Source organism: Oncorhynchus kisutch, linkage group LG15, assembly GCF_002021735.2.
Source record: "Oncorhynchus kisutch isolate 150728-3 linkage group LG15, Okis_V2, whole genome shotgun sequence".
Taxonomy (NCBI): domain Eukaryota; kingdom Metazoa; phylum Chordata; class Actinopteri; order Salmoniformes; family Salmonidae; genus Oncorhynchus; species Oncorhynchus kisutch.
Genome location: NC_034188.2, coordinates 64,596,211 through 64,609,012, shown reverse-complemented (window position 1 = coordinate 64,609,012; position 12,802 = coordinate 64,596,211). Strand labels below are relative to the sequence as shown.

Below are 12,802 nucleotides of genomic sequence, written 5' to 3'. Positions count from 1 at the left end.
CATGCACAAAGTAGATGTCCTAACCGACTTGCCAAAACGATAGTTTGTTAACAAGACATTTGTGGGGTGGTTGAAATACGAGTTTTAATGACTCTGACTTCAACGGTATGTTCCACAAACAGTGCAGTTAATCGAACCAACATTTATTTTGGTAGAACATTCACCATTTCATAAAACGTTCAATACAGATTAGATAGATAAGAATCCTAATATTATACTTCAACATTTCACGTTCTGATGATTATACATCTGAATACAAGGGATGGATAATTCAGCTAACATTTCCGCATAACTTTCGTGTAATAAATGAGAGCACTACCGTATGCAGAGCGACACCATGTTGGCGGAGCTCTAGCTCTGGTCCATGGCGTTAGTGCGGCCTGCTCACTCTCAGCTCAGGGTATATTAGGCTCTATATTTCCCTCACTAACTTTAAACATCAGCTATCTGAGCAACAGATTGTACAGCTGTACAAAGTCCATCTGTAAATAGCCCATCCAATCTACCTACCTCATCCCCATATTGTTTTTATTTACTTTTCTGCTCTTTTGCACACCAGTATTTCTACTTGCACATCATCATCTGCACATCTATCACTCCAGTGTTAATTTGCAAAATTGTAATTACTTCGCTACTATGGCCTATTTATTGCCTTACCTCACGGCATTTGCACACACTGTATATAGACTTTCTTTTTTTTCTATTGTGTTATTGACTGTACACTTGTTTATTCCATGTGTATCTCTGTGTTGTTGTTTGTATCGCACTGCTTTGTTTTTATCTTGGACAGGTCGCAGTTGTAAATGAGAACTTGCTCTCAACTGGCCTACCTGGTTAAATAAAGGTGGGGGAAAAAAGTGTTTGCAGGCTGCACTAACACCCTGGCTAGGAGAGCACATAAATTGTTACAAAAAATATCAGAATTCTGGAGCCAACCTCTAGATGGGGCTCTTGCACCAGTCTGTGATTCTACTCTCCTCTCTGCTCATGGTGATAGATGGAACTTATTATACAGTGCAAAAGGGTGGGTAAAGGAACCCACAAATGATGGACTGTTCCTACCAAAAATACACATTTGTAACAGAAAACAACAACCGTTTAGTGTTCTTCATTCAGTACATCTCTATTGAGTTCTATGGCTTTGACCAGAGAGCTGTGTCTGTCTGTCTACCTGCCTGTGTATTGTGACGTGGAAGGCATTAGCATCTGGTTTCACAGTGCTCTCTCCTTCCCTCCACCTCTAAATCTGCTAGAGCAGACTGTACCAACAATCATGCACATAGAACACCGTCAACCAATACACTTAGACAACAACAACATGGGTTACATACATATTTACATATCGACGTTGGACTTGATCGCATGCAGTACTGTAGCTATTACAAGCAGTCCTCAGCAAAACTGAAGGTGGTTTCAATATTACCATGAGAGTCAATACAATACAGGAGTTCAGACCTACCTACCTCAAGAGGAATTACATCATAGGTACAGTACAGCCCAGACTTTTCACAGCTATGGTCTTCCAAACACTGTTCTGTTTAGCACTGGAGAACCTTCCACAGAGAAAGTAAGAGTGAGGTATTTTTACATTTTACATATTGGGAAAATATTGGCCACAAGAATACCAACCGATTTCACTCCTTAACTCCGGATGAAAGCTTCTAGAACAGCTTAAACACCAGCCCTACAGCAGACGACACCATCATGTACAGTGGATGCCTGTCGCATCCAAAGCCTTACTGTATGCTCCAATGATGAGCTGGCTTCCACCTCCCCTCAGGAAACTAGAATAACAGGCCAATTAATTCAGTGTGTGTGTGTGTGTGTGTGTGTGTGTGTGTGCGTGTGTGTGCATGTGTGTGTGTGTGCGTGTGTGTGTGTATGTGTGTGTGCGTGTGTGAATGTGCGTGTGTGTGTGTGTGTTAGTGCATGCATAAGTGCGTGTGTGCGTAGCCAGATTGCAGCGGTGCATCCCGTAGCTCTTCAGGCTGCAGCGCAGGAGGCACTCCTAACTCCAATCTCTCTCACACAGATACAATTGAGGATATGTCTCAATCTACAAGGATGCTGCCTTATACAGATACACTGAGGGCCTGTCTCAATCCACCATGAATTCTGCCTTCTGAGGCAAGAAGTAAAAATCGCCTTCTGAAGTACCTTCATATGAAGACTCTGGGTAGGGAAGGGAAGAGAAGAAGAGTACTGAACTCCTGTACTTGTGTTTTTATTGCATTAGGGAACAGAGACAGCAGAGTAAGCAAAAGTCAGCCCTTGAATGTCCCTGCCAGAGTAAAGCGGTTATGAGGGGTCTCGCTGGCCTCCTCATGCTGGCTTCTCATTGTCGTTGGATGTCGGACTGTCATTCACTCAGAAAAATCTGGTGGTTTATCAGTCAGTGTTTTTTGTTTGTATGTCACCATCAGTGAGGCATTTTTGAAGTCGTTTTTTTTTCTTCTAAAGAAACTGGAAATGACCTCACCCACTGTCATCATGCACATGCAGGTTTGTTTTTCCCGCTCACAGTGGGCGTGGCCGGGCGTGGCTACTCCAGGCCGTTCCGCAGCATTTGATTGGCTGCGATGAGCATGACACTGATGATGAAGGCCATGGCGAAAGCGCAGATCAGACTCTTCCTCACGCACGTCTGCCGGTTCTTATTTTTAGAATGGACTAATAGAAGAGAGGAAGGGGGAAAGGGAGAAAGAGAGAGAAAGCCAGAAAGAGAAAGATGCATTTAATTTCCAGCTGGCACATCACATTACACATCATATTTTTGCCATTTGCCATTCTCTGTGTAAGAAAGGGAAAAAGAGAAAACCTAATACCAAGTCATTTTCAGCAGTGTGGTGAGAAATTACTATTGAACAAACTGCACCAGGCTCTCTTCTGAATCATATAGTTTAGGTGTCAGAAAGTGAGTAAGTGATTGAGGGAGGGATGGAAGAAAGAAAGGAAAGGAGTAAGTGGCAGGGAGAGTGACTCTGGCAGAGAGAAAGCAGAGGTGAGATCAATCCTATGCTTCAGGTGAGGCTCTGTTCTCTGTCAGATGATATGTTTGTGTTTGTGGCTGCAGCACAGTGGGACCCGAGATGGAAATAGAACTGACACAAATATACAGTACAACTGGACCAATATGCACGCACACACACGTGAGCATGCACACATTCACACGCACACGCACACAATCACAAAGACACACACAGACACACACACACAGCTTGAAAGTCATAGATACTCCCCCCGTTTATCCGCGAAAAAAGATGGCGCGAAGCTGGCATTCTCCCAATTTACATTCTCCCAACAAATTGTGCTATTTTCTTAGTTTTTTTGCGTTTTGTGTAACTTATTTTTTTTAAATGATTTTGTACATAATGTTTCTGCTACCGTCTCTTACGACCGAAAATAACTTGTGGACATCAGAACAGCGAATACTCACCGCGGACTGGAAGAAACGTTTTCCTTTAACGAGTCCGACGAGAAGGATATCCTGCTTTCACTGAAACATGCCCAGATCCTCGTAATTTGCTTGAAGAAAAGATGCAGGAAAAGGGGCCACAGATCGGGATGCCTTCTGAGAATCCGTAGGCGAGCAAGTAAGCTCCCACTGCCACGTCGGTAGCCATGAAGTGCTCTGAAAGTGTGGTGAAAGGACAACAACCTCTCCCTCAATGTAAGGAAGACAAAGGAGCTGATCGTGGACTACAGGAAAAGGCAGGCTGAACAGGCCCCCATTAACATTGAAGGGGCTGTAGTGGAGTGGATCGAGAGTTTCAAGTTCCTTGGTGTCCACATCTCCAATGAACTATCATGGTCCAACATACCAAGACAGTTGTGAAGAGGGCACGACAAAACCTTTTCCCCCTCAGGAGACTGACAAGATTTGGCATGTTTCCCCAGATCCTCAAAAGGTGCATCGAGAGCATCCTGACCGGTTGCATCATCTCCTAGTATGGCAACTGCTCGGCATCTGACAGTAAGGCGCTACAGAGGGTAGCACCTTAAGGCGCTTCTGAACATCCAAACTTCCGAACATCCATATAATAGGCGGTGTCAGAGAAAAGCCCATATAATTGTCCGAGACTCCAGTCACCCAAGTTATGGACTGTTTTCTCTTGCTGCAGCATGGCAGGCGGTGCCGGGGCACCAGGTCTGGGACCGAGGGGCTTCCTTGACAGCTTCTGACCAAAGCCAAAAGACTGCTGAACAATTAATGAAATCGCCACTATATTATTTACATTGACCCCCCTTCCTTTTGTATACTGCTGCTGCTCGCTGTTTATTATCTATGAATAGTCACTTCACCCCTACCTACATGTACAAGTTGCCTTGGCTGACCTGTACCCCCGCACACTGACTCGGTACCGGTACCCCCGGTGTATAGCCTCGTTATTGTTATTATTATTGTGTTACCTTTTATTATAATTTTTGACTTTAGTCTTTTGGTAAATATTTCCTTAACTCTTCTTGAACTGCACTGTTAGTTATTAAGGGCCTATAAGTAAGCATTTCAGGGTAAGTTCTACACTTGTTGTATTCCGTGCATGTGACAAATACAGTTTGATTTGATTTGAACTTCAGGCCATGATATCATTATCCGGTTCAGTCTACCTCCGGCATGAAATAGTAAGTCAGCAAATCTCCCTCCCCCTGCCCAATCAGTGACCTGGAAACAGCAGAGCTGGTTTACAGGGCCGTGGTAACTGTGGTAATTAGATGGGCTGGGCCAATGACCTGCAGGTACAAAGTCCTGTGTAGGCTGCCCCCCACCTCCCTTTACATTTCACTCTCTCACTCTCACAAGCTATTTACAACTATGATATCAGAAAGCACTGAACAAATCACTTTACTTACACAAAAGTCAACTTTAACAGTTTTCTTTTGTTAAAATTAGTCATCAAAATGAGCTAAAATGTATAGATTTGTCATACCTGTATCATGAAGCATTTTACGATAACACAATCAATTGTGCCCTACAGTGACATCAAGTATTTATTTCTATAGGTCAGAACACATTCAAGTGTTCGTCAATAGCGGGTACTGTTCATTTAGAACTTGGAGCCTGATATTCTCTTCCCCTACGTGATTGAGCCCATAGTGGTGCTAACGGTAACTCCCAGTCTCAAACCCAGTTGAAACATCCCATTCGCACAGAGGACACATTGTAATCTCTCAGTCTCACCTTCCGGTTTTAATACTCTGATAAAGCACCTTACAATCCATGTCCAGCCCTGATGTCTGTTGCCACTCTTACAGCAGTAAATTTACCATGACAGGCCTTTTCGGCTCTGTTGCATCGCACAGCCGTTCCAGTTTCACAAGGAGCAGTGTGTCTCAGACTGCAACAGAGAGAGATTAATAAGGGAATGACCTCTGAGTGTCTATTTTAGCTCTAACCTGAAAGGCTACAGAACCAACAGCTTACTGGGGAAGGAGGTTCTAGTTGGACTCAGATCTCAGGGGAAATGCTACATTTGATGTTTTGTAACTATTCACCTGAACACTGGTCTCCTGATCCTGACATTCAATGGTTGTATCATCTTCACTACAGACATAATAGGGTCATTCCAATAATTCAGTGCCTTTAGAGAAGTGTAACTTGGTCCAAAAAGTATTATGATTCCACCTAATTTTAACATTCTGTCAAAAACAGCACATGTTCAACTTCATAAAAACATGTTTTCCCATCTCAAGTGGATACATTTAAAATAGACTTTAGGAAGTGCCTATTGAATTCCCAATAAAGTAACAGGGTTGACCGTAACAGGTTGACGATGTCATCTTAAATCAGCCATACATCCCTTTGTGAATGAGAGAATGGAAGCTTATTGTGTGCAACAGTGAGTGGTAATTGAGTGCAAGCTGCACCAAAACAATTTAATTGTTAAAAAATTTCTAGCCTGTCTATCTATGGGTAACAGGGTTGACGTTTTATACTCAACCCACTCAGTTTTCCACCACAAAACCAGAAAATGGCCAAAAAGAGTATAACCAGCTCACCTGCTTTGATACTATGATTTGACTATTAGATGTTCAATGTTTCTTTTGAAAAAACATTTTAAAATGAATAGTTTCAACGTATTAAAACGAGTGTAATTCACTTAACAGGGTTGATCTTAAAATAAAGGACAGATGTAAATGAATCACTAATCACATTAAATAAATAAAAAGTCTTTAAAAATGCCTATGTCAAAGCAACAAAAAATAACTCGATTTTTACAATGATGGTGAAACTTGGAGACATTTTGGGATCAAGTGGTTTGAAATCTTTCTAGAAGTGACACAGGGCTGATGGAGGGACATGTCAAAATTGTGCATTTTGGCACATTAGCAAGCCTTTATTCATATAAGAAAATAGGATTTATTGAATTCTCCATGTGGTCTATATTAAAGGGCACTTCAATTAATATAGCAGGCTTTTAAAATTCTATATTGGTGCAATATTTGTACTTAAAATATCAAAGGGACGCAAAAGGCATTCTTTTCGTGGAACGACCCAATAACAAACAAAAAATAAAGATTCATATCAACCTAAACACCCTTCCCTGCTGCTATTGTATTCATAACTCCCTGATTACACCTTTTTTCATCATAGCCCAGGTGACCAAATGACTTCCTACACCATGAACACCTTCAATCAATAAATCAGCAGGTGGAGTCTGACGGTTATGGATCCTGATAGATGGAGTCAGATCCATCCTGAAAGGGTGGACGGGCGTGCAGCACTCTCTGCCACACCGATGACAGCTAGCAGACTCTCTCTCTCCCACACATCCACCCTCCATCTCTCTCTCATGTCCACCATCCATCTCTCTCCACAGGCTACAGAATCTACTCAACTCACTTCCTTCAAAGTCTGCCTGACAGTGTCCCGAGTTCTCATTGAGGCTCTCCTCCTCGTTGATGATGATGTTCTCGATGTCCTTCATGGTCAGGTGGTCTCTGAAGGCGTGGAACAGGATGTGTTTCAGCTCCTCAAGGGTGATACGCTGCATGTCAAACTGCAGGGGGGAGGAAAAGGGAGTAAAAGAGTAGTGAGGGAAAAGTTTTGAAGAGAGGGAAAGAAAACAACACACTTTAATTTGCTACATTGACACAGGGGGAATGGAATTTAGGTTCCCAAATCAATTGTACATTTCTTTTTACAAAATGTGAATTTTTTGTTGTGATAAAATAGTCATGATTACTCTACTGAGGTACCTTTTGTCTGATGGATGCACATCATGCAACTATTTCTGTAACATACTTCAATACAGGAAATCCAGACTAGGGACGCTAAAATAAAATCAAAAAATGAAATGAATGCTATTTCAAAGTCTGATTGAAGGCCCAAGCAACAAGACAGGACTAGTAGAATACAACGCTTGCATTTTAGCTTCATGTGTTTTCTAGTTCATTCCTCTGTACATTCACTCTAATGAAAGTAGCTACTGCAAGTGACTAGAGTTATAGCCTTAAAGTGATTGATCTCACCTCAGGTGTTGAAGAATGGCTGATGCTTTTTAACCATTATCCAAAGCAATCCAATATAACAAAAAATAACACCCAGAGCCATATGCCAAAAGCTTGGAAGATTCCCAAAGTCCTTGGCAACGTTTTGGAGGAGTTTAAAAGTTTACTTTGCAGGTATTTCTCCAGTTTTTGCCTCCTTACACTGGCTGTCTGTGGTATTAAGAATTCATATCTTGATCCCCTAAAATCAATCTGATGGTTCCAATTCAACAATATGCAAAGATCTATCAAACATAATTGAGAATGTATTTGTAGTGAAAGCCAACAGTGCACAAAGAGACATTGATGCTGCTGACAAAAAAGTGAAAGACTAGAATAATTTATCCTTTTTTTGTTGAATTTTTACCCAGGTAATCTCATTGAGATATCTATTTTTCAAGAGAGACCTGGTCCAACCAAGACAGCGGCAGGGGAGAACAAAGTTTCAGACAAATCTCCGACATAACAATTTACTGCATCTACTCGCCCAAGCCTCCCCAGCTTCTCCTTTACCCAAATTCAGATAGCAGATGTTCTAAAAGAGCTGTAAAACCTGGACCCGTACAAATCACCTGGGCTTGACAATCTGGACCCTCTATTTCTGAAACTATCCACAGCCCCTATTACCAGCCTGTTCAACCTCTCTTTCATATCGTCTGAGATCCCCAAGGACTGGAACGCTGAAGGGGGAGACACCCTGGACCCAAACTGCTACAGACCTATATCCATCCTGCCCTGCCTATCTAAGGTCTTCGAAAGCCAAGTCAACAAACAGATCACTGACCATCTCGAATCCCACCGTACCTTCTCTGCTGTGCAATCTGGTTTGCGAGCCGGTTACGGGTGCACCTCAGCCACGCTAAAGGTACTAAACGATATCATAACCGCCATCGATAAAAAACAGTACTGTGCATCCATCTTCATCGACCTGGCCAAGACTTTCGACTCTGTCAATCACCATATTCTTATCGGCAGACTCAGTAGCCTCGGTTTTTCTAATGACTGCCTTGCCTGTTTCTCCAACTACTTTTCAGACAGAGTTCAGTGTGTCAAATCGGAGGGCATGTTGTCCGGTCCTCTGGCAGTCTCTATGGGGGTGCCACAGGGTTCAATTCTCGGGCTGACTCTATTCTCTGTATATATCAATGATGTTGCTCTTGCTGCGGGCAATTCCCTGATCCACCTCTACACAGGCGACACCATTCTGTATACTTCTGGCCCTTCCTTGGACACTGTGCTATCTAACCTCCAAACGAGCTTCAATGCCATACAGCACTCCATCCGTGGCCTCCAACTGCTCTTAAATGCTAGTTAAACCAAATGCATGCTTTTCAACTGTTCGCTGCCTGCACCCGCACGCCCGACTAGCATCACCACCCTGGATGGTTCCGACCTAGAATATGTGGACATCTATAAGTACCTAGGAGTCTGGCTAGATGGTAAACTCTCCTTCCAGACTCATATCAAACATCTCCAATCCAAAATCAAATCTAGAATCGGCTTTCTATTCCGCAACAAAGCCTCCTTCACTCACGCCGCCAAACTTACCCTAGTAAAACTGACTATCCTACCGATCCTCGACTTCGGCGATGTCATCTACAAAATGGCTTCCAATACTCTACTCAGCAAACTGGATGCCGTTTATCACAGTGCCATCCGCTTTGTTACTAAAGCACCTTATACTACCCACCACTGCGACCTGTATGCTCTTGTCGGCTGGCCCTCGCTACATATTCGTCGCCAGACCCACTGGCTCCAGGTCATCTACAAGTCCATACTAGGTAAAGCCCCGCCTTATCTCAGTTCACTGGTCACGATGGCAACACCCACCCGTAGCACGCGCTCCAGCAGGTGTATCTCACTGATCATCCCTAAAGCCAACACCTCATTTAGCAGCCTTTCGTTCCAGTTCTCTGCTGCCTGTGACTGGAACGAATTGCAAAAATCGTTGAAGTTGGAGACTTTTATCTCCCTCACCAACTTTAAACATCTTCTATCTGAGCAGCTAACCGATCGCTGCAGCTGTACATAGTCCATCGGTAAATAGCCCACCCAATTTACCTACCTCATCCCCATACTGTTTTTATTTATTTCCTTTCCGCTCTTTTGCATACCAGTACCTGCACATGACCATCTGATCATTTATCACTCTAGTGTTAATCTGCTAAATTGTAATTATTCGCCTACCTCCTCAAGCCTTTTGCACACAATGTATATAGACTCTTATTTTTTTTATTTAAAAAAATTATACTGTGTTATTGACTTGTTTATTGTTTACTCCATGTGTAACTCTGTGTTGCTGTCTGTTCACACTGCTATGCTTTATCTTGGCCAGGTCGCAGTTGTAAATAAGAACTTGTTCTTAACTAGCCTACCTGGTTAAATAAAGGTGAAATAAAAATATTTTTAAAAGCCTAGCAGCGTGTGACACCGAGAGAGATTTGCTTGGGAAAGATGAACGAGTTCATGTTCCCATGGGATATCGGTTACAGCTAAAGAGTACTGTCTGCATTGATAGCTGTGCTTGCTGTGGAACATGTGAGGAAACCAGCAAGGAACTGTTATACTTCACTGAGGGAATATCCACGAGTAACGTTAGTGAGTAACCACAATGGTGGGATGCTTCTGGACTTTATGTGTGTCGTCATTTAAGGTTAAGCAAGATTGAAATAATTTGGCATGGGTTATTATTTTTATTTTATTTTGATGTGGTGCATTGAAAATGTAATAATACACATTTTTAACCTTATGTATGTTGCCTTGGTGGAGTCATTTACTGTTTCAATTCAATTTAATGCATGGGAAAGTATATCCTTATACAATAAAAAAAACTATAATAATTCCATCTGAAGTTAATACACTATTTGTCATCACCCTAAATAGTTTACAATAGGGATTCTTATTGGAGATGTCCTTCTCACCTAACATCCCAAGCTGTTGAGATACTCTATGTAAGTTAATATTGTGAGAGTCATATTCAAGCCTGGTGAGAGGGTTACATACCACTGTGTGAACTCTTAATGACAATCACATTCATCAGTAAGACGAGTCAATCAAACTTGTAAGGTGCTCCAAAGAAACAAGATCCTGGAGTTTCAAACTGGTCCGTAGAGCGTTCAAAAGTAACCGAGTAACTAAAACACTTTTTAGCCATGGGACTCTTAGGGCACTTTCTCATACAGTTAGTTTGAATGCTTGACTTGCACAAAAGTTGTCAGTTTAGTTTGTTTGGAGCTATGTGAGACATCAAACAGTGATTAAATGCTGGCCAAGGATCATACAAACTGCTTTGAGACAATAGGTCCTATGAGAGGGTTGGGCTTGGACTTCTAGTGAATTCTGGAGTATTTGCTATTTTAGTTTTTTAGTGGAGAGCAATCAAGCTCAAGTGGAAAAAAGATAAAAAGGCCCTGAGACAATGGATGTGCTGACAGATACACCAGTTTACATGGAGTAAAGTGTTGGACTGAAAAAAAAACACAACGTGAGTATAGCAAGCAACCCAGTAATCTATCCATACAATCAGATCCTCAGACAAGGTTACTATTCCCATAGAGGGAATAAAACTGCTTAACCTTTTATTGCAGTGGGCTAAATCAGGTTCACACAGAGTGTAGTGTGCCTTGGTAGCCTTAAACAAATCTACTTTGAAACAAAAGTATACACCTCACACGCATGGTTGTTGGATTAAAAAAGAAGACACCTGTACCATGTCAGATATAGAGTTGAAATGTATTCAACTTTTGAGTTTTCATACCAATATTGCACTTTATATACTGAGTGTACAAAATGTTAAGAACACCTGCTCTTTCCATGAAATAGACTGACAAGGTGAATCCAGGTGAAAGCTATTATCATTTATTGATTTAACTTGTTAAATCCTCTTCAATTAGTGTAGATGAAGGGGAGGAGACAGGTCAAAGAATGATTTTGAGGCTGTTCTGGGAAGGGGGGGTGCAATTTAATATTAGGAGGGTGTTCCTAATGTTTGGTATACTCAGTGTACATCACAGAGGACTGAAATATAACAAAACCAGATTTTTGTGGCATTTTGTTTTAAATAATGTTGATTTAATTAGGAAAAAATATGAATAACATTCCACCCATGAGGCCACTAGAGAGCGATTTGGTCATTTGACTGCAGGAAAGGGATACCACTTCAACAACAATTAACAATTCTCCAAGACAATGGTAATATTTCTATGAACTTCCTGCCTAAGCCTAAATTCTCTCTCGCTCTCTCTCTCAACATAAAATCAATAACATTTTGTTATCTAACAGACTCAGGGTAGGGTAATGAATAGTCATCCAATCATGCTTCACATTTGTATCCTGGTTCATAAAGATTTATTGGCCTAGCTAATTGAAGCTTCTGGATGTCAGTGCTGTTGCTTTGTTTGCAAAGCTGGTAATTTATGAAAAAGATCAATAGGCAGGTTGAAGTGGTAGTAGAAAGATAAATGAGATGATGCATGACAACAGAGTTATACATCAAAGGCTTTTATGTGTACTGCAAATTAAGGGCTCAAGTAGTGAAGTATGACGTTACTAATTCAAATTTTCACTAGTGTTCTTCTGTAATGAATTAAATGGGGTGCCACACGACACACGCCAGCCAGGGCAGGTGAGAATGAATGTCTAGTCTCTAGATTACACTTTAGCGCTTTCAACTAGGAAGGAAACACTATGGTAACTACTGTGGCAATTTTCATGAGACTCATATAAAGTAGGATTAAAAAAAACATATTTTATGAAAGTCGTACACTACAAAAGCCATCTTAACAAATTGCTTAATCAGTGTCATTCTGTGAGTTGAGTGGACTTCAAAAGGACAAGAACTTGAGCTAATGTGTTAGTGTGTTTTAATAAACGTCAGTTGAATTTGAACAAGCTTGTTGAGTAAAATGACAAATTCATGTTTGCTCAAAACAACTAAAAACTATGCCCATCATTATCATACTTCCCAGCATGCTCTCTTGCATATAGATTTTTCAGAATGGTTTGTTTAAATTCTTGTGTTTTTGCATATACTTTGATTGGTTGATTAATTTTGTGCTACACAAACATGAATAACATACATTTTTCTAAACTAATCCAATCTGTTAGTAGCTGGTTTTATTGCATCTGTTGCTGAGATGGCTGTTCCAGTTTAGGTATTTAGGTAGTCTCAATAATGAATCTTCCCTACCCTGGCAAGTCTCAGTGCAGGATGCAGACCCAGAATTTTGGGCAACCAATCAACTGTCGTCAAGTCTGACACCTCGAACAAGCTCACGTTTGAAATGAAGGAAAGCCAGTGAGGGAAATAAGAATA

The 12,802-nt window shown here is 41.4% G+C and overlaps 1 protein-coding gene across 2 annotated transcripts in view; it reads right to left on the bottom strand.

Annotated features, from left to right (window-relative positions):
• The window catches only part of caln1 (calneuron 1), a 103,214-nt gene continuing 90,412 nt past the window's right edge, over positions 1-12,802 (bottom strand). For both annotated transcript variants that reach the window (XM_031790813.1, XM_020501873.2), the window contains exons 5-6: positions 6,842-6,998; positions 1-2,670 (exon numbers count right to left, since the gene is read on the bottom strand). In XM_031790813.1, the coding sequence (XP_031646673.1) occupies positions 2,543-2,670; positions 6,842-6,998 (285 nt within the window). In that variant the 3' untranslated portion in view covers positions 1-2,542. The remainder of the gene's footprint in view (positions 2,671-6,841; positions 6,999-12,802) is intronic.